This window comes from Passer domesticus, chromosome 3 (genome assembly GCF_036417665.1).
Source record: "Passer domesticus isolate bPasDom1 chromosome 3, bPasDom1.hap1, whole genome shotgun sequence".
In the NCBI taxonomy this organism is placed as follows: Eukaryota; Metazoa; Chordata; class Aves; order Passeriformes; family Passeridae; genus Passer; species Passer domesticus.
In genome coordinates, this window is record NC_087476.1 from 114,861,754 (window position 1) to 114,880,348 (window position 18,595).

General features: G+C 45.0%; 2 protein-coding genes across 12 annotated transcripts in view; one reads left to right on the forward strand and one right to left on the reverse strand.

Moving 5' to 3' along the window:
* CAPN14 (calpain 14) overlaps positions 1-16,610 on the reverse strand; it is a 77,541-nt gene extending 60,931 nt beyond the window's left edge. For 7 of the 11 annotated variants that reach the window (XR_010359524.1, XR_010359523.1, XR_010359529.1 and 4 more), the window contains exons 1-10: positions 16,224-16,610; positions 12,702-15,588; positions 9,623-9,768; positions 8,458-8,815; positions 6,237-6,306; positions 5,173-5,291; positions 4,430-4,566; positions 3,113-3,287; positions 2,350-2,415; positions 938-1,023 (exon numbers count right to left, since the gene is read on the reverse strand). Coding sequence is in view for 2 of the 11 variants with exons in the window: in XM_064415320.1 (XP_064271390.1) it covers positions 938-1,023; positions 2,350-2,415; positions 3,113-3,287; positions 4,430-4,566; positions 5,173-5,291; positions 6,237-6,306; positions 8,458-8,688 (884 nt within the window). In the remaining 9 variants the exon portion in view is untranslated. Of the gene's footprint in view, positions 1-937; positions 1,024-2,349; positions 2,416-3,112; positions 3,288-4,429; positions 4,567-5,172; positions 5,292-6,236; positions 6,307-8,457; positions 8,816-9,589; positions 9,769-12,701; positions 15,589-16,223 lie in introns of all 11 variants that reach the window. The other 4 variants (XR_010359527.1, XR_010359525.1, XR_010359526.1 and 1 more) reach the window with 4 other exon arrangements.
* A 126-nt stretch (positions 16,611-16,736) lies between these two features.
* The window catches only part of LOC135297599 (EH domain-containing protein 3), a 30,009-nt gene continuing 28,150 nt past the window's right edge, over positions 16,737-18,595 (forward strand). Inside the window, exon 1 of the mRNA XM_064415330.1 lies at positions 16,737-17,255. Coding sequence (XP_064271400.1) covers positions 17,029-17,255 — 227 coding nt within the window. The 5' untranslated portion in view covers positions 16,737-17,028. The remainder of the gene's footprint in view (positions 17,256-18,595) is intronic.

Below are 18,595 nucleotides of genomic sequence, written 5' to 3' on the forward strand. Positions count from 1 at the left end.
TCTGTTAAAGGAGACATAATAGGAAGAGTGTTTGGCATAATGAATGAATGACTAGGACAGCACAAGAGGCAGCTGGGAGTCATTTCAAAGGCAGGCCTGCAGTATGTTGCTCATTATGCTCTTCAACAGAACAGCTGGTGTGTTGTCATTATGTGACAGACATGCATCAGAGAAGTTACTGCTCTGCAGACAAGGTGAAAGCCATTCACATTCCCAATGACCTCTCTGCTCTTCCCTCCCTTCTATGCCCTGAGCCTCAGCAAACAGCCTGTGCAGGGAATGAAGTGAAGCTTGGAAGCAAGAAACATGCTCCTCTTCAAAGAGGAGCAGGACACAAGTTTACAGTTGTCCATGGTCTAGAATGCAAACCACTGTCTTTCATGGGTCCCAATTAAAAAAAAAATCAGGTAGATGCAAATATGGAGTCCATTCACCTCACTACCTCCCCTGACCTCTTGCCCAACTGTATTTACCTGAGCAGCCAGGACAGGGAACTCCTTCCTAGTTATCCAATTCTAACACCTTGCAGCCTGTGGAAGATTTTTCCTGGGCCCTCCCATGCTCAACAACTGTGTCCTGAAACATGGTGGGGGGTTTAGAGCCTCCTGCACAGCTATCTGTCCCTTTGCACGCTCTCCACAGCACAGCAAGGTGGTCAGCATCTCATGTTCATATTATATTTACTCTGGCATTAGTGAAAGGAGAAGTAGAACTGATCTGATTGAGGCTGCATGTGTGAAGTGAGGCCAGCTACAGCAGCACTGTCTGTTGGAGACACATAAATCTATGGAGCATTGCTTTGACACCAGAAGGTCTGTGCAAGTGAGCACATCTTACTGCTGCCCTCAACATTAATTCATGCCTGAAGATGGCAGCATCTTTCCTCCAAGAAACCTTTCCTCTGCTCAGTGTCACACCTTTCCTTTTGTAAACTCACCTGTCACTCCAGTCTCCTTTCCACTCGATTTTTCCCCATGGATTTCTCAGTCTCACTAGGTTTTCAGGTCCATATTGACAGGTCACCTGCAGAAAACAGTAACATTGTGTTTACCAAGGTCTCAGCAGTTCTCATCTGGTTAATATCATTGTACTGTGTCAGATATTAACAACAATTTTGTTTGTTCTCATAGATGCCAGAAAGTATGATGATAAAAAAATCCTTGAACATGCAGCTCTAAATGCCAGCAACAAAGAGATTAAGGTGCTTCATCTTACATTCTAAACTGAAACCAGAGACATGACAGATTCCTAATCTAAAGGCTTGACTGTAAATTCCTCTTCCTTTCCAACATCTGCTCATTTTGTACTCGTGTGAAAACCAAGTTCTACCCCAGTGCAATGGCACAGCACAATGCAGCCCCCATGGGTGACCACCCAGATTAATGCTTCCTGAACTGGGATGCCATGGTGGGAGGAGAGGCCAATTAGGGGCTTTGCTGACAGCACACAGCAGAACAGCTGACTTCACACTGTTTCCACATGCTTGGTCAGCCCCCTAAGGTTGCCTGGCTCTTCATCTCATCAGAGGAGCCAGACTGACAGACACATTGTTGAAAAACTCCACACAAAAACTCCTCGTGTGGGAGACACAGATGTGCCTCATCCAGCTCATCTCTTCTGCCCTTCCTAGTATCTCTTGCTACTGGTACTGAACATGCTTTCACCAAAATGTCCAAAGGCCCACGCAGTCTTTGCCATCCTTGTCAACCTCCTCTTGAGGATGTCATCCCCCAGTTAAGGTGAAGAAGCTCTTGCTCTTTGGGACATATTATTTCAAGTCTCTTACCTCTAGACAGATATCCTAAGGGGACTCCTGATTAGTAGGGTCCCCCTGCACTGTCTGTACAGGACCACAGGTCAGTTCCCTTTATCCACACCCCTGATTCACATTTCCCTCTGCAGTTTTTCATATTTTGGCCTTTACATACTTACTTCTCTGTGGCCTCTCCACTGGCTTCAGAGAAAGACTTCTTACCCCAAGTAAAAAGCACATCCCCAAGTTTCAGCACATCCTCCCAGCAGCCCCAAAGGCCAGTCCTTTCATTCTTAACAGCTAAGATGCATTTCTAGGTGATGGTGTCAGCAGAGCCCTATGAATCATTCCAACCCTTAGAGATACACTGATCCATATCAATTGTCCTTTACATCGAGGCCTCCAAATTAAAATGGACACACTTAAAATGTGAATCTTAACAAAGCTCACAGTCTCTTGTAGCCTTAGACTAAGGAAAGAGCATTCTTAGGGAGGAGATATTATAGTTGCTCTGATCAATGTTTGAACCTATGAATGCAATAAAAATTGCTAATATCCAAATTAACCTGAACCCAGGACATTTGAGCTGGGCTTACCTTTCTAATACCAGTTACTGTATAGGCATGGCCAGCAACAAGCCCATTCTTCAGGACCTTTGTTGTCTGTGTATAAGAAACAGAAGGAAAAGAAACCTTTTATTCTATCCTTACTCATACAGCAGACTTATACCAATACCAGAGACCTGTACTTGTGTAAGCAATGACTTTCAAAGTAACAGGAGAACTGAAAATAAATAAATGGGACCTCCTAAGAGCCAGAGTTTTCAGTATGCTTGGTCTTGGAAGGTTGATTGTTAATGGCCCTTCCCAAATAGTGGGTCTTCAGCTAGAGACCATGTCACTTTAAGGAAGTTCAGGAAGTTAGGTTTTGATTTTCAGAAAAGCATAGTTTCCCAACAGCTGAGGTGGTAGCATAAAGCTTGGAAGCCAAGACTTTAATTCATGCTCTGAATGATCCATGTCTCTACCTTAGCTATAACTTTATTCCATATGCGTCTGTACCTCACTGCACCATCTGTAAAAATGGAAAATTTATTTAACAAAAATGGTAAAATGCAGTAGGTCCCTATTTAATAGAATTTCTTTGATAGATAAACCAGTTCCTCAACATTACAACAGGGAGCTGAGAGCATGAGGGAATCAATCCATGAGCAAAGTTTAACATGAAGAATGTGATTTCTACAGAAAGCCACATAGGGCAGCTTTGATGCATTTCAGTCACAATGACCAGTTGAGCAGAGGGAAACGGGTCTGGAAAGGTTTTAGCTGTAAAGCCTTTTGATGTCACTCCAAGCCTCACCCCTAAGTGTGTCTGACAGCCCATGAGAGATCTGCTGTAGGTGGCTCTTGTCAGTATATTCCACAGATCTGGAGGAGCTTCTGCAAGCTTGATCCTTGTATTGACACCCCCTGTAAAATCCACCAAGGCTTCTGAAACTTGCCCAATCTGCAGATCTTCATAGGAGCCATAGAGTCTAGCAAAAAAAGAATCAATATATTCTTTGTGTTATCATCACAAATGACAGGTTGAGAATAGGTTGCCAACGAAAACATTAAGAAAAAGCGTGCAAAAAGCAAAAGGAAGGCTGTATCTCATGTTTTATTTTAAGGAATTTTTGGCATTTGGGAAGAGGAGAATCTACAAAATTGTCTCCAATATTGGCCATAGTCTGAAAGGGACTCTTCACTAGCTGTCATCCCTCACTGCACTCTAATGAGAACATGCCCATCACGACTCTTTGATAACTCTGCCTTACAGAATGTTGCCTGAATTTATCACCAGACACTGTGCTGTATCTAAAATATAGTGCCTTGAGAGACACTGTCCTGAGAGTTTAGTCTCTAATCTGATTTTCTTTATCACTCCAGTGCAATTTGGCCCAGTCTTTTCATTCTAACACTAACACCAAATGAAAATAACTGAACATTCTCACCTTTGTGTGATCTTTCACACAGTGTTAACTAGAGTATTTTCCCCTGCTCTGCAAAGATTATTTCAGCCAAATATTAACAAACTCCACCAGTTAGGCCTTGCAGCTTTCTTCCTTGTGCTGACACTACCACTGTAGACAAAACACCCTGGAGAGAAGCCACTGCTCTCACCATGCCATATGACTTGCGACATGCCTCAGCTTCGAGGACCTGAGAGCAAAAACATCTGCCAAAACAAAGTGCAGTGCTTCAGCAGACCTCCAAAATGAAAATCCTTGGAGGTTTCTCACACTGATAACACATAAAAGGAGGCTCTGGAAATCATTCACATTTGAAAATGTCTATCTACGGTGTTCCACTCCTCTGTGATATTTACAAGGAAGGCATCAGCCTCAGCCAATACACTGCAAACAATGATAACATTCAGAAGATAACCCCCCACAATAGGGCTGTTTTCTCAGCTAAACCCTTGGATTTAAACTCAAGGGCCTGGTTTGATAACAGCTGTTATAACATAACAGCAATGGCAGCTCTTTTGTGTAATAATAGATAGATGAGAGCCATCCACTACACTCCAAATGTAGCACGGCCTAGGAGATGCATTTATAAACACGAACAAACTGCGTAGGCACCAACCAACATATTTTAGAGAGACTATTTGCATAACTTGAAATGAGTCACTTACTTAGCATATGCCTTTTCCAGAAGGGCTCCCCAAAACACGTTCTTATAGACTGAGGACACAAAGAGCAGCTCGCCGGCCTCATTCACCGGCAGGAGATCATCAACCACCACGTCAATCCATTCCCCAAAGTGCCAGAACTGTCAGGGGAAAGGAATGAGCTGATGTTTCCCTTGGAAGGGACCTCCCCTTGAAACAACAGGAAAGGCAAGATAGCCTAGCTGTGGGTACAGAACAAGCTGCTGTGGGTCAGTGGGATGTGCTGACTCACCCACAGAGCCAGTTCCTCAGCCCCACCCAGCCAGAGGAGTAAACAAAGCATCTATCAGGTGTAAAACGAGTAAGCAGGGAAACCAGCCACAGGTGGGCTTATGGGGAAGGAATTCCTAACTGCAAGGTAGCAGAGTTGTACCAAGAGGTGGGCAAAGGGGTAGAAGATTGGAGCTGATGTGCTCAGGTCCTGCTGATTGTTGCCACTCTTGAAAAAGGGTTTTGTTTGCATTAAAATATGGGTAGGACACAGCTGGACAGAGCAGCCAAGCAGAGGTGTTTCCTCAGTGGCTTGCAGCTGATTCACTGCCTGTGCTACTTTGTGGGAGGGGTGATGGGCTCCTCTCCAGACTGGGATACCCTCTGGCCACTTGCCCCTGGCCAAAGGGAACCACGTACAAATTATCTAAGGGTGTGACACAAAACACAGCAGAGGATATCTGAGGACCTCCTGCAATCTGGGGGAGCAGCTGTACCCGGAAGTGGAAAATGCCCGCGTATTTCCTCTCAAAGCTCTGGTTTTGTGGCACAACTGCAGCCAAGATGTCCTGGTGGAATGTCAGGGCTTCCAGGGCCGCCAGGAACCAGCAGTTCTCTGCGCCAAGACAAACGGACACATGCAGTTGGCTGAAAAGTGAGAGCTCTCAGCCAAGTTCAGCAACACCACCACAACCCCAGCAGAAGAGCTGTTGTGCTGATGTCTTTACAATTATAACAAATCATACACACAAAATTAGATGATCCAGACATGTTCTTTACTTAACCAAACCGTGATTTGTTTATAATTGCTCTCTCATGATCTTTCCATTTGGGTACTGTTTGGTTAAATAAGAAATTTAGCATGCAATAACTGTCAATGGAAACATTCTGTGTTTTACTGACATTGCATGGGGTTTTTTTTCTGTTCTCTATAAAGGCATACTATTAAAAAAAAAAAACTTTTCCATTTTTCTTTGAAAACATTAGCTTTTCAGAAAATAAAATAATTTCCAGTGGATCTCACATCAAGACTGTATTTAGCAAACTTTGTTTTTAAGGACATAAAGCACTTAAAAACTAATTTAGTCCCACATCTACCTGTTTTTCAGAAGGCAATACAGTCTTTTATTACAGACTGATGCTCAGACAACACAGGCATAAAATTATTTTTCTAACAGCAAGGCTGAGAAGAGAACACACTCACACTGAGCATTAGGTACAAATAGAAAGCCCTTCTGTGGTCTCTGCTCAATTGTCAAGCAGCAACACCACAGACCAGTAAGAGCACAGGAACACTTCCTATTAGCATGGGCAGAAACAACACACAGTGGGGATTTCAGCTGATAGAGACAGCTCTCATGTCTCAAATCCCACCTTGAAGCTTGCCAGCTTATTTACTGAGCCTATGCCAGTAAATGATTGCTTCATCCACACCACACCAAGTGGAGAGAGGAGATGGATACTTTCTATTTCCATGCCAAGTTTTGTACCTTCAAACTCCCATGCAAAATGTTATCTTGCTTAAGAATACTTAGATAGTTATACAAAGGAGTTTCCTTACCCACCAATCCTTGGCAGAGATCAGGCTGCTTTCTGTGTGCAGCATAAAATACAGGACTCTTGTGCAAAGCCTAGGAAGCACAAAATGAAAAGGAAAGGAAAAAAAAGAAGGAGAGAATTAAGCCAGTAACATGAGCTGGTTTAGCTTGAAAGTTAAAGCTTTTAAAATACTGAGAGTCCTTTGTCCCAGCAGACATTATTCTGGCTCAGGTATAAAACTATTGTTATGTGCTCTGGCTAACCTGACACCAGCCTGGGCACACATTTGTGCTCAGTCTACGCTGAATTTGGTCTCCAGCAAAAGTCACTGGTGCTCAGATGCATCACCATGGCTTTCCATGGTCACCATGCTGAGAAGACAGTCCTTCAAATGTGCCAGTCCTGCTCCTCCTCCACACAAGTGCCAGCCAAAAGAGGTTATGAGGGCAGAGCATCAAACTTTCACCCAACCTGGCTGACATCTCCACAGCTTGACTGACAATTGAGCTACAGACTGATGGCTGCTGCAGAATTCCTGTTGCTGTGACAAGAACATGTCTGTGAATAATTGTACAGAAAGAAATAATGTGGTGATTTTTTTTCCCTTCACAAGTGCCTCTGGGGTTAAATTAATAACCTAAGTGTCAAAATTATATTTTACTTGAATGACCCAGAAATTGCTCAAGCTAAGTTTCACACTGCTGGCTTCCCCTGCAGGCAGTAACAAAGAAACAGCTTCCCTCAGAAGGCAGTCACAGTAATTAGCCCTGCCCTTGGTGAGTTTGGGTGTTCAGTTTGCAGGCCATCACTCATAGATGCAGTAAGCTACAAGCCTGCAGGCTGAATGGCAGAATCTCAGCATCTCCTCTGCAGCACAGGAACTGAAGGATGCACAGCATCCATTCTCAGAGAGTCTTTGCTCAGAAAGTTTGGCATCCAGAGCAAACAGCAGCCATCTTCACAAGGCAGTTGTAGACTCAGAGAATCACAGAATATGCTGAGATGGAAGGGACCCATTAGGATCATCAAGTCCAGCTCCTGGACCTATACAGGACACCTCACCATCACAGCAGACCAGCAAAATAGTCCACTGAGATACAGAGGAGATTTCAAGTCCATTCCAATATGTGAGGGATGGAGAGACTCTTGAAGGGCTTTGTAGAGGCCAGGACTCATGCTGACCATTTTTTTTTTTTCCAGAAACTTGATCCTTCTGGGAAATTGTTTAAATCTCACAAAATATGACAGCTAGAAAATAACTTAGCATAACTTAGGGAGATGCTATCTGGTATTACCTGGCAGAATTCCCTACAGACAAAGGAATTCTGAAATTCTCACACAATTCTGTACATTGCTTTCAGGAGGATCTGATTGTCAATACTTTGGTCAGTGGCTCAGTAAGAGCAGAACTGGCATTGCTAGTAGCAGGCCTTATCTAACTGTGCCAGGCCCCTGTCCTGGCCTCCCACACTTGTTATCTTCCCTTTTGTTATGAGAACGTGCTCTGTGAGCAGCCCTTGCACCTGGGTGTCTCTTGTTGTGATGTTCAGTTTAAACCTGGAATGCCAGCAAAGGCCTTGGAAATTTGAGCACAAGTAGAAAAACAAAGGCCCCAAAACTAAAACCAACTAACAGACTGATACTCTGTCACTGGTTGTGATAGAAGCTCAGCCTTGAGAGCTGAGGAAAGATTATTCAAAGTACAATAGACTAAGCAGGGGAAAAAAAAAAACAGCCCAACAAGAGGATAAGGCACCTGCCCTGTCTGGGAAAGCAGCAGCCTCCAGCATCATAACAGTATGAGATCCATGGCAGAGAGGGGTCATTGCTAAGAACTGTCTAGAAACTCAGAAATCTTCCAAAAGGTCATGATCTTGAATTCTGGGGAGAAGGATCTCATCTGTCATCACAGAATCACAGTGAGATCACTGTAGCTGTGAGCTCCAAGGAAACCAACTCTCCCTGCTTCCTTCTCCTCCTCTCCCTGCCTGCTCCAAGTGTTACTGGATATAAACTGAACAAGGCTGGTTATGAGTTTGGGCAACAAATGCTTCAAAGGCAATTATGAGACTCCATGTACCCCAGCTTCCAAAATGACACCTGATACAATAAAAGTAATCCCCAGAGACATTAAAGTACACCTAAATTAAAGTCTAAGAGTAGTCTGTTCAATGCTAAAAGTGTTTGCTGGCTATCATCTGTAATCATCCTCTTACACACAGCACTCACTGAAAGTCACTTACGTGTGGCCTCTTCCACTGTAAATTGTGGGGCAGTTTCTTTAGCAGTGCTCCTGTTCCAATGGAGCTGATGTGAGCAGGGAAGGTGTCATCTGTGAACAAGCATTTGTTCTTCAAGCACGACTCCAGCAAAGCCTGGTAGTTCTGCTGGATGGGAGGGGTGTGTTTTTGAAAGATACTCCTGCCTAAAGGCACAGGTGACTTCTTTTTTTTCAAGCACAGCAGAAAAGGCATGCTGATGTCTCCAATAACACCAGGATAATTTTTTTTCCACTGTGGATTCTGGAGGGATCTCACACTGCACAGTTCTGATGGAATATCTTGGTTTTCTCAGATGAGGCGTGTCTTTTCAGAAGAATTCCTGACAGTTAAAGTAAGCATAAAAAGTAAATTTAATCCTGACTTTTAAAATTTTCTTCTTAGTCAGCAGGGGTGGGTAAGGAACAGTGGCATTCCCAGGAGAAGTGGGGGCTCACCTAATTCTAACTGAGCACTTATCACTGCATTTTCAAGGCTTTAACATCACTGCAGATCACAGTGAAATCAAAACAAGTGACCCCACTGACTTTTACCAGAGCTTTGAAGCCATATACATGGCTATACTATGTCTCTCTCTGGACTATTTTAGGCTCTCCAGGATATTTTCATAACATGTTGAAACATGAATGACAGTCTTAATTCAATCACATTCTGGCATGAAGTTATTTCTTATTTTCCCACCCCCCAAAAAAATCAAGATAAAACAAAGGCCAACAGAAAAATGGAATACATTAGGTTTTAGAAAGCCACGACTCACACTCCTATGATAGCTATTTTGCCCTTTTTCCCTCATTTTGGAGAATGATATGATCTTCCCCAAGAGTTCACATTCCATCTTGCTGAACACCACAGATTCACACATGAAACTGCATGCTGAGGTATTTTTTTCCTTGTAACATTCAAGACAGATGTTTCTCATCCCCCCACTAAAAACACCAGAGAGTGATGTCCTGGGCTGTTTAATATTAGCAGCTATGTTAAAGATTTGCAACACCCCTTGCTGGGAGAAATCATGACTAAAATCTCAGTAGGAAAATCACTTCCATCAGTGCTAACAAGGTGATCACAATCAGTTAGTACAGTGAAAAAAACTAACCAGGATGAAAAGTTAAAGAAACTGTTTACATGCCATAATGATACAGTACTTGGAAGGCTCCCCCACACAGGAAGCTCTTTGGGACTCAAAATCCCTGCCCCAGGCACCCGAGGATGCTGGTCTCAGTTAGGCACCAGTTGATTGTTACTCTCATCAAAGCTGAAGGTCAGCAGCAGTGCCTGTGAGAAAACAAACAACCACACATTGCACTGTTCAACCACACAGAGTTCTCATTTGTTATAAATGCACTCTACAAGTGATCCACAAAGCTTGACCCCCAAGGGCAACTAAGAGAAAAATCTTCAAAAGATAACGCTGGAAATGAAAATTCAATTTTCTGTTGTACTGTAGACATTTCAGAGCTGAAAAAGAATTTAAGTGCCTAACAACTTGCTTACTTTTGCTCCAGATGAAAAATGCTGTCTCTCTCTCCCTTTTTACAGCCACTGGCCTTCACGGCTGCAATAACACGAGCAACAGACAGAGACAGATTCAAGAGAAAAACAAAGGAAGAAAGCCTGGAGACCAGCTGCACTTCACATAGGGAGACAAAACATGTATGAAGAAAAATTTCTCATTCTGCTGCTCCCCAGGAAAAGAAGTGGAGAGCAATTGGCACACTGAGCTACAGTGAAGAACAAACAGAGACTTGGTTTTTGGGTGTGCAGAGTATTCACAGTGCCTGATAAAACTATTTTAACTTTTCACCAGTTCTCACTTCACTCTAGCATTTATTTGAAAAAGAATTAAGATTTATATACAGGTCTTGAAACCCAAACATAGTTTGAAAAAAACAATGCTTTCAAAAATGAAGGTTTAAATCAGTGAACATTTTCAAGAAATTCAGCCAGCACCCCTGACTGTAACAGTGTGTGTTGAGTCAATGATGCTAATTTGTATGTTTTGAAAACCTCCCAGCTGAACTTGACTGTGTGTTGTTTAAACTCTTTACCAAATTACCTGGAAATCTTCAAACAAAAGATGCAATGAAGCATTTTGTGTGTCATGAACAATCACTTCTCAGACAGCAAGTGTTCCACCTTGTGTTTAACCTTCTGCCTGGCCACAGCCCTGTTTATGAGCAGGCACCAGATACAGCTGTACATTCCTGTACTCCACTCAGCAATGGTACTGAGCCAGACTGAATCTGCACACGTGGAGCAGAGTGTGTGCATGTCTCTTCCAGCAATTAAAATTTCTAAGGGAAAGCAGCCAAGTGTAGAAGACAGAGGTTAAAAGCTTTAGGGGGAAGCCACGAGCCAGTAGGTTAAATGGATTTGATTCTCTATTCTTTGCACATTCCCCTAGTTAGCATATTTACCATCTGATCTAAGTCTATCCACTGCATTAGCATCCTATGATCTCCCCTGAGCTTTCTCAAGATCTTAAATGTCTCATCCCTAAGTCCTGAAATGAGAAGCTGCAGAATCCATGGAAAATCCTTCACTTTTTGTAAAAGTAACTGGACCATGAATTAATTCTCTGAGAGCCTCTTACTCATTCTTTTAGAGGATTTACCTCAGGCAACACTTGAACAGTGGGCAATTTGAGCACTAAACCTGGGGATGACAGAGGTCAGCTCTTCTGATTTAATAAAGACAATCCAAATCTGGGCTGAGGAGCTGCTCCTGATTGTGTAGAACAGAGCAGTAAATGTTTGCATGCAAAATAATAAATTTTAGGGTGAGCAGAACAAACGATGCAGGGCCACTTTTTACAACCATTCATGTAATACAGCAGAACGTTAGCTACAGAAATTAGCAGTCATTAGTCAAAATGATAGTGGGAGTATATTAGGCTTTGTTAATCTTTATTAGTCTCTAAACAAAGAGTATAAAAACATCACTTGCAGGTACAACCTCTAGTCTTTGATTAAACAGAGTGCTGTATTTCAGAAAAAAAAAACCCTTCAAGGCTGACTCCTGCTCTTCCTGTGGGCTTTTAAAGCAAACAGAAATATCCTGAAAAGAAGTACTGAACTGTGTTTTCTCACTAAATGAATGAATATAGAGACAGGTGGATGACCTTTCCCTCCATTTCCTGTGCTTAGATTATTGGCCCAAAAGTTGATGAGCACCTTCTGGTGCTGAGATTTTCAAGGTCAAGCAGTGAACCTGCTGCCACTGATCTTAACAAAAAGTCTGTATCAAAAATGCCTGGATGGCTTTCAGAACTTCAAGTAATACCTCTCTGACCAAAGATTCACTTTTAAAGACTCTGGATGAGATTTAAAAATACCTGTCCTTTGCTGTGGAAATTTTCCTAGGTACATCAAAATCAGTGGAAATATGAAAACCCCATTTACTCAAGAGCTGTGCTTTAGCACTTAAGATTACAACATCCTATTCATAAGCATTCCAATCATTAGATATTCTGACTATCCAGAACTCCCTCTAATGACAGATGAAATTTCTGATCTCTGCAGAATACTTGGTGATCGAGTATCAGCCAAACCAACTCTAAAAGCAAAAGTGAGAGAACAAGGGTGCACAAAATCTGGGTTAGCTGAAACACCAGCCTGCATTGCCAACCACTTGGCAGGCAGAAGCGTTGGAGCTGTGACATGCAGGGCAGCTGATGTGGCTCATCTAGCTGCTTTACATCACACCCACCCTTCCCACGTTTGCTGATACAAACTTTGTGCCTTTCCCTTCAACACCTCCAGAGCAGAGCACAGCAGCAGCTGCTGCATTGTGTAACTAATACCCCATCTGATCCCAGAGTTACACTTCCTTCAAACCCCTGGAAAACCCTAATTCTGTTCTAGCCAGACATAACTGCTAAATGCCAGCACCAAATCCCTCTACATAGCACTTGCATTTGATGTCCTACCTTCTCCAGGTGTGTTCTCACAGCAAAGAATAACTGGCAGTGATGCCTGCTGGTCATAAATAGTATATTTGTGTGTATTTATTTGCATGTATATATATGCCTTGCATACGTAACCCCAGGAGCCTGCCCTAACCTATCAAACACTCTGGTAAGAAGCAGGAGGTGGGGAAAAAAACGTATTGAGCAATGACAGAAAATTCTGGAGATCTCAATGCAAATGATTCCACGGAAGACATGAAAGAACAGGTCAGCCCATCATGCAGGCTAACTTTTGACTCACCCATTGCTTCAGTAGACAGCAGTTTCCTTGTTTAGTTTGTCACTCGATTATTCAAAGCACAAAACTCCACATCTCTCCATAAATCACTGGTGAGGTAGAACAGGAAGATGGGTCCAACTGTGTCTTAATACATTTTAACAGGATTTCTGCTTTCAGGTAAGAGAAAGTTCAGAAAGGAAATAATCTCAAAGCCCCCATATTTTCTCAGAACAGACAGGGACGTGACACTTTGTCAATCAGTTAATCATATAAATTTCTACAAAGTACGTTTATGTAAGTTTGATGGAGTTGTATGTCCTGTGGCAGAGACAGACAAAATCATTCAAGAGTTATAGACCAAGCTTCTGCAGTGCAAGGATGGCAAAGGACTCAGAGGATTTTTCTTTCCAGCACTATTACAGACATCCCATCAGTCAGGTCCCCTGTGTGCAATACAAGCAGCTTTCTTTGCCAAACAGATCTAAGGAGGGAGCTCTCTGGAAGCAAGAATGCTTCCCACTCACTGGATGTACATTATCCAGGCCCACATTCCCCATTTTTGGTGGCACTTCTGGGTACCAGCACCTCGTTCCACCTCAGCAATGAGGGGCTAAGAGCAGTATAGGGAGGTTAGGGAAAAGAACTGTGTGTGTGTGTGTGTGTGTGTGTGTGAAGCAAGATACCTGAAAAATGGTAGGAGAAAGGTCATGGGAAATATTTCAGAGGAATATGAAGGAACAGTGAGGGCAGGAGAGGAAGGCAGCAGTTTTCTGAGTTGCAAAGGCAAAGCAATGAGTGAGGAAAGGAACAGACTATGCTGGAGACAATTTTTTGTCTCTACACAGGCCATATGGCAGCAGCAGGCAGTTGAGTATTTTGATCCAGCTGAACCAGAGGAAACTCTCCCTCCCTTACTTATCAAATTAGTATATTTGGTTTAATTCTGGGGGGCTGCTTCTCCTTTCTCTCACTTCTTTCCTTTCCCACAGCCCTGGTTATTCCCTGTTCAACCCATCAGAACCTGAACTTTTGACACCATCTCCTCAGGTTTCACACTTGGTAATGACAAACAGTGGCAGTAACTGCACTGGCAGGAAGTTAATTTTACTGAACTGCACTGCTCCCACAAGCTTCTTGAAACTGTCTGAGTCACCACATCTTTTCAGATTCGGTGACTTCAATGTCCCCATCCTCAGATGATCTTTTGTAGGAAGTAAACCTGTCCAACCTAAGGCTGCAGATAAGCAAATACATTTGTCACCGTTTCACAAGTGTCCGGTTTACAACATTGTGCTTTTCCCCAGAAACCCCAGGCTTCATTTTGTGTGCACATACTACATGACTTTCAAAGCACAAAACTTCATGTCTCTCCATAAATCACTGGCAAGGTAGAACAGGAAGATGTTCTGACTGACTCAGCCTCACCAACTTTCATCAAAGTGGAAGTGAAGCTTTTCCAGCAAGCCCCTCTCTCCTGATCAAGGTCAGCATCCAGCAAAGTGGCTGCAAGCCCTGTTACCAAAAGCAGGGACACGACTGAGAAATTACAGAACTAAAAGTTAAATCCATCATATCTTTAAAGATAAAGACAAATTCTGTAATAGAAGACTGTAGGAGAACCAACATGTTCTGAGCACTGCAGTAGAGTGGCTTCTGTGCAGGGTAGTCAAGGGAGAGCTACTACATTCAAAAAATGTAAATTACTATAAAAACCCCACCTTACTAAAGATTGTACCATTAAGACCAATCTATCTGACACAAAACCATCCATTAAAACACGTCTGTTTAAGAAATGAAAATGAATAAATAATAGAAACAGATGAAAACTTTCAGTTTGATTCTGGCAGAAAGAAAAACCTAATTACACTGTAAATTTCCTTTCCTAATTTTACTTCCCTTTGTTTTTGGCAAGCTCTGTACCTCAAGGTAAAGATAGCTGTTGAGGAAGTCAGTCTCAAATGGCTAAGAAAACAGACTGAAAAATAAACAAAAATGTGCAATGTTTGTGAGATACCTACAGAAAGTCTATAAAGACTGTCAAGTTTCATTGTGACCTGCCCCGGAGACAGTGAGTCACAGGAAAGGGACTCTCTTCAGCCAGGGCAAAAAAAATATATTTTTTGGGCCATTTAGCCATCAGATATGCATACTTATGACTTGTGAAGTTTAATGATTAATATCCTCACCTTGTAAATGGGGAACAATTGGGCTTCTGCCATACCTGTGGCAGTCAGCTCCCGCAGCCTGCACGACAGAAACCTTGCTTTGCTCCCCCTTTGCTTCATTCAGGAAGGGCACCAAGGTGGCCTGGGGAGATTTACAATCAAAGGCTTCCTGGCCTGGCCTTTACTCAGCTCTGAGGATAACACAAGCAAGCACCAAAGAGACTCCATATATAGCTGTAGAAATGCCAGAGCGCCATCGGAGGAGCACAGCCCTTAAATGGCAGAACTATCTAGAAGATGAAAGCGAGTCTTTTCCTACAAAATGAGTAATTCTTGCCAAAACATGTTGAATTCTATGGGGCCTTTCATATTCAGGAGTTTTCACTGGAAAGGAGTCATCAAATTCTTAAAGCCAAAAGCCTCTATTTATAAAACTAAAGAAGTGAGGGAAATTGGTCTTAAGGAGGTTTCAAAACATCAGTTCCACTTTCAGCTCTAGGCATTGGCAGGAAAGCAGAAAAGTCTGATCTTCAGAAAATACAGTCAGTCTGCTATGTTCTTCCAGAAAAAGAAAACTGGTCCCTGGAGTCAGTGCTTGCACCTCCTGGGTCAGCATATGAGTGCCTAGAATCACACAATGAGAACAAGGAAAGTGTCTTCTCCTGCAGTGCAAGGTACAGAAATGGACCTGGATCATTGTTCAGGCACACAGGACCACACAGTCTCCATGTGTCCCCCTTCCTCTGCGGGAAAAAAAAAAAAAAAAAAAAAAGGTTTTAATGCAGAACTGCCTCTGCTTATGCAAGGTCTGGGCTCCTCCCGGCTGAAATGGCTGGGAAAGGGCAAGAACTACCACACGGCAGGACTGCTTCCAAAACTGCCTCTTGCCACATTCTTCGGACCCGTGGGATGGACTAAAGTGAAAAAACCTTTAGGAGATATTTTAGGAAAAAAATTCCTGCTTTATCCCAGCTGCGCAGTGGAGATGAGGAGAGCCTGGCAGCAGAGCTGGTGGCCACCCCCAAGGACATGCTGATCCTCAGGCTACTCCTGGAAAACCTATCTGGCTGTCCTGTCATCCCTCATTGCTGGAGGGATAAAGAATTTGGGACAGTAGATAATTTGCATGTCTCATCTACTTAGATGGAGAACTTTTCCAAGCACCGCCAGAGCTGTGAGCCCTACAAAGAGAGGAGCAGCAGTGCAGCCCAATCACTGGGCTGGGGAAAGCACAGTCCAAGAGACAACAGAGAGCACCTCCTGAACGTGTGTAAATATCTAACGCGGGGCTGTCAAGGGGATGGAACCCGGCTCTTCTTAGTGGTAACCAGCAAAACGACAAGAGGCAACGGGCAGAAACAAACACAGGAAATTCTACCTGAGAGTAGAATGAGTTCCTGAGTATGAGGAAGAACTTCTTTATTGTGCTGATGATCACACATGGAATACCTTGCCCAGAAAGGCTGCAGAGTGTCCCTCACTGGAGCATTACACAACCATCTTATTGCAATCTTGTGCCACACTCTCTGGGATGACCCTGCTTGAGAAGGGACCACCACTGTGGTCTCTTCCAAGCTGACCCGTTCTGTGACAGGCTGGAGACCCAGATGAGGCTGGCAGTGCTCAGGAACAGCCGCCTCCCTCTCAGATTTGCACTCGCACAGCTCATTTCAGATGTTTTAAGGTGTATTTCGAAGCGAGGCGAGAAAGGAAATAAAATGGCGGCCGGGCTGAGACTCCCCTCAACGGCCCCCAGGGGGCGCGGCGGGACCCGGCCCCTCCCCGCTGCCCAACATGGCGGCGCCCGGCGCGGCTTCACCCGCCGCGGAGAACGGGCGGCGCCTGCCAGGAACGGCCAGCTTCCGCCGCCCGCCCCTTTCCTGGAGGGCCGGCCCTCCGCGCCATGCCCACGCCGGGAGCCGGCGGCGTGAAGGGAGGCGGCGCCCGCCGGTGCCGCTGGGCCGGGGCTGCGCGGACGAGCCGCTCCTTCAGCCTCCCGCGGGGAGCGCTTTCTGGCTGAAATCGCCGGCGCAGGTGGCGTGAGGGCGGACGGCCCTTGCGGGTGGGCGCCGGAGCGGAGTGAGGCCCGGCCGGCCTGAGGGGGATGCGCGGCTAGCCGCGCTCGCAGCCAGCCCAGCCCAGCCCCGGTGGTCGTCGCGGAGCTGGCGTCGGGAGGCCACAAGATGTTCAGCTGGCTGGGCACCGACGACCGTCGGCGGAAGGACCCGGAGGTGTTCCAAACGGTCAGCGATGGCCTGAAGAAGCTTTACAAGACCAAGCTGCTGCCGCTGGAAGAGCACTACAAGTTCCACGAGTTCCACTCGCCCGCCCTGGAGGATGCCGACTTCGACAACAAGCCCATGGTGCTGCTGGTGGGGCAGTACTCCACCGGGAAGACCACCTTCATCAGGTAAAATCCCGCTGCCCCCTCCCAGCGTGCCGGCACCCTCGACACCCGGGCACTGGGTGGGGCAGAACGCGTCTCTGCTACCTGTGCTGTGGCTCGACCCCCTTCTGTTACCCCCTTCCCGTCCCCTCGGCAGCTTTTCATTGAAAAGTCACCTCCGCTCAAAAGCAGAGCATCCCTTCGCAAGCACAGCGTGGTGTAAGATGTCCCATGAAACACCGACGTGGCAAAAAGTAGCCCGGGGCAGGGCTGGGGAGTGCAGGCAGGGCAGGAGATGTGAGTCACTGGGCCCTCCTGGCCGCTCAAAGTGCAGAGGCTCTGGGGAGCCTCGCGCGGGGCATTCCGTGCCTGCCCTGCCCGGTTCGACCCTTGTGATAGCGATTCTTTTCAATTTGCTGCAGCTTTCGGGTGGGCAGGCGGCTTTAAAGGGGGTGCTGCGGTTTGCAGTTGTTGCTGTTACACGCTTGCGTGTGTCTTTTTCTGCACTGTCCCAGAGACGACACTCAGAAGCCACTTAGAGAAGCATGTGTGCCTGTGCGCAGAGAGACCTGCCCCTCTTCAGAGCTCCAGAAGGAGAGCCCTGTTTTAACTGTGTCCTGCTCGGCCGAGATGCTGGGAGCAGCAAGTTCCTTTCGAGCTGTAAAGAAGGAGCGGCTGCCAGCAGCTCTTTCATTTCGATGCTGTGAAACTGTCGCAGAGGGGGTTAAACTTTTCCAGCTGGACTTGGTTGCAGGGATCTGTGTTCAGCCATGCTGCTAGTTCAACTTGCAGCAGGCTTTCCCTTGGGATCATAGCTGAAGCTGTGCTGTCCGTGTTTCCTATGTGATTCATAAGCTAAGCGTTAAATTCCAGCCTTTTTCTGGTGGGGCTGTGTTGAAATCTGTGGAATTACCCCAGTGTAAATCTGGACGCTAGCCACAGGCAGCCAGCAGCCCTTTGTTCTACCAGTATTTCTTGGTGAAGGAGGGAACTGCAGAGAGTAGAGAGAGGTGAATCAAATTGACTGTACCTCTAGAGGAATGACCTTGAGAAATGCAGGGGCTTTTTTTTTTAAATGTGCTGTAATATTCCTGCTGCTAAATTTCCTGGTTAGGAGCCAAGAACAGAATGCACTTCTGCTACCTTGGCGTGTACCTGGCAAACAAAGTTTAAGAGTTAAAAGGCTTTTCTCGTATGGGCAGGTCAGGTGGATGGTGAAGGGATGCAAAAGACCCAGAGAAAGATTTTGTACATATTTGCAAAGGGAGTTACTCTTCTGAGAAATAGAGAGGGTAGCACAAATGCCTGGTTCCACCCCAGATTTTTGTTCTGTGACTCGGTACCAAACCTGTTTGGAAGGCTTT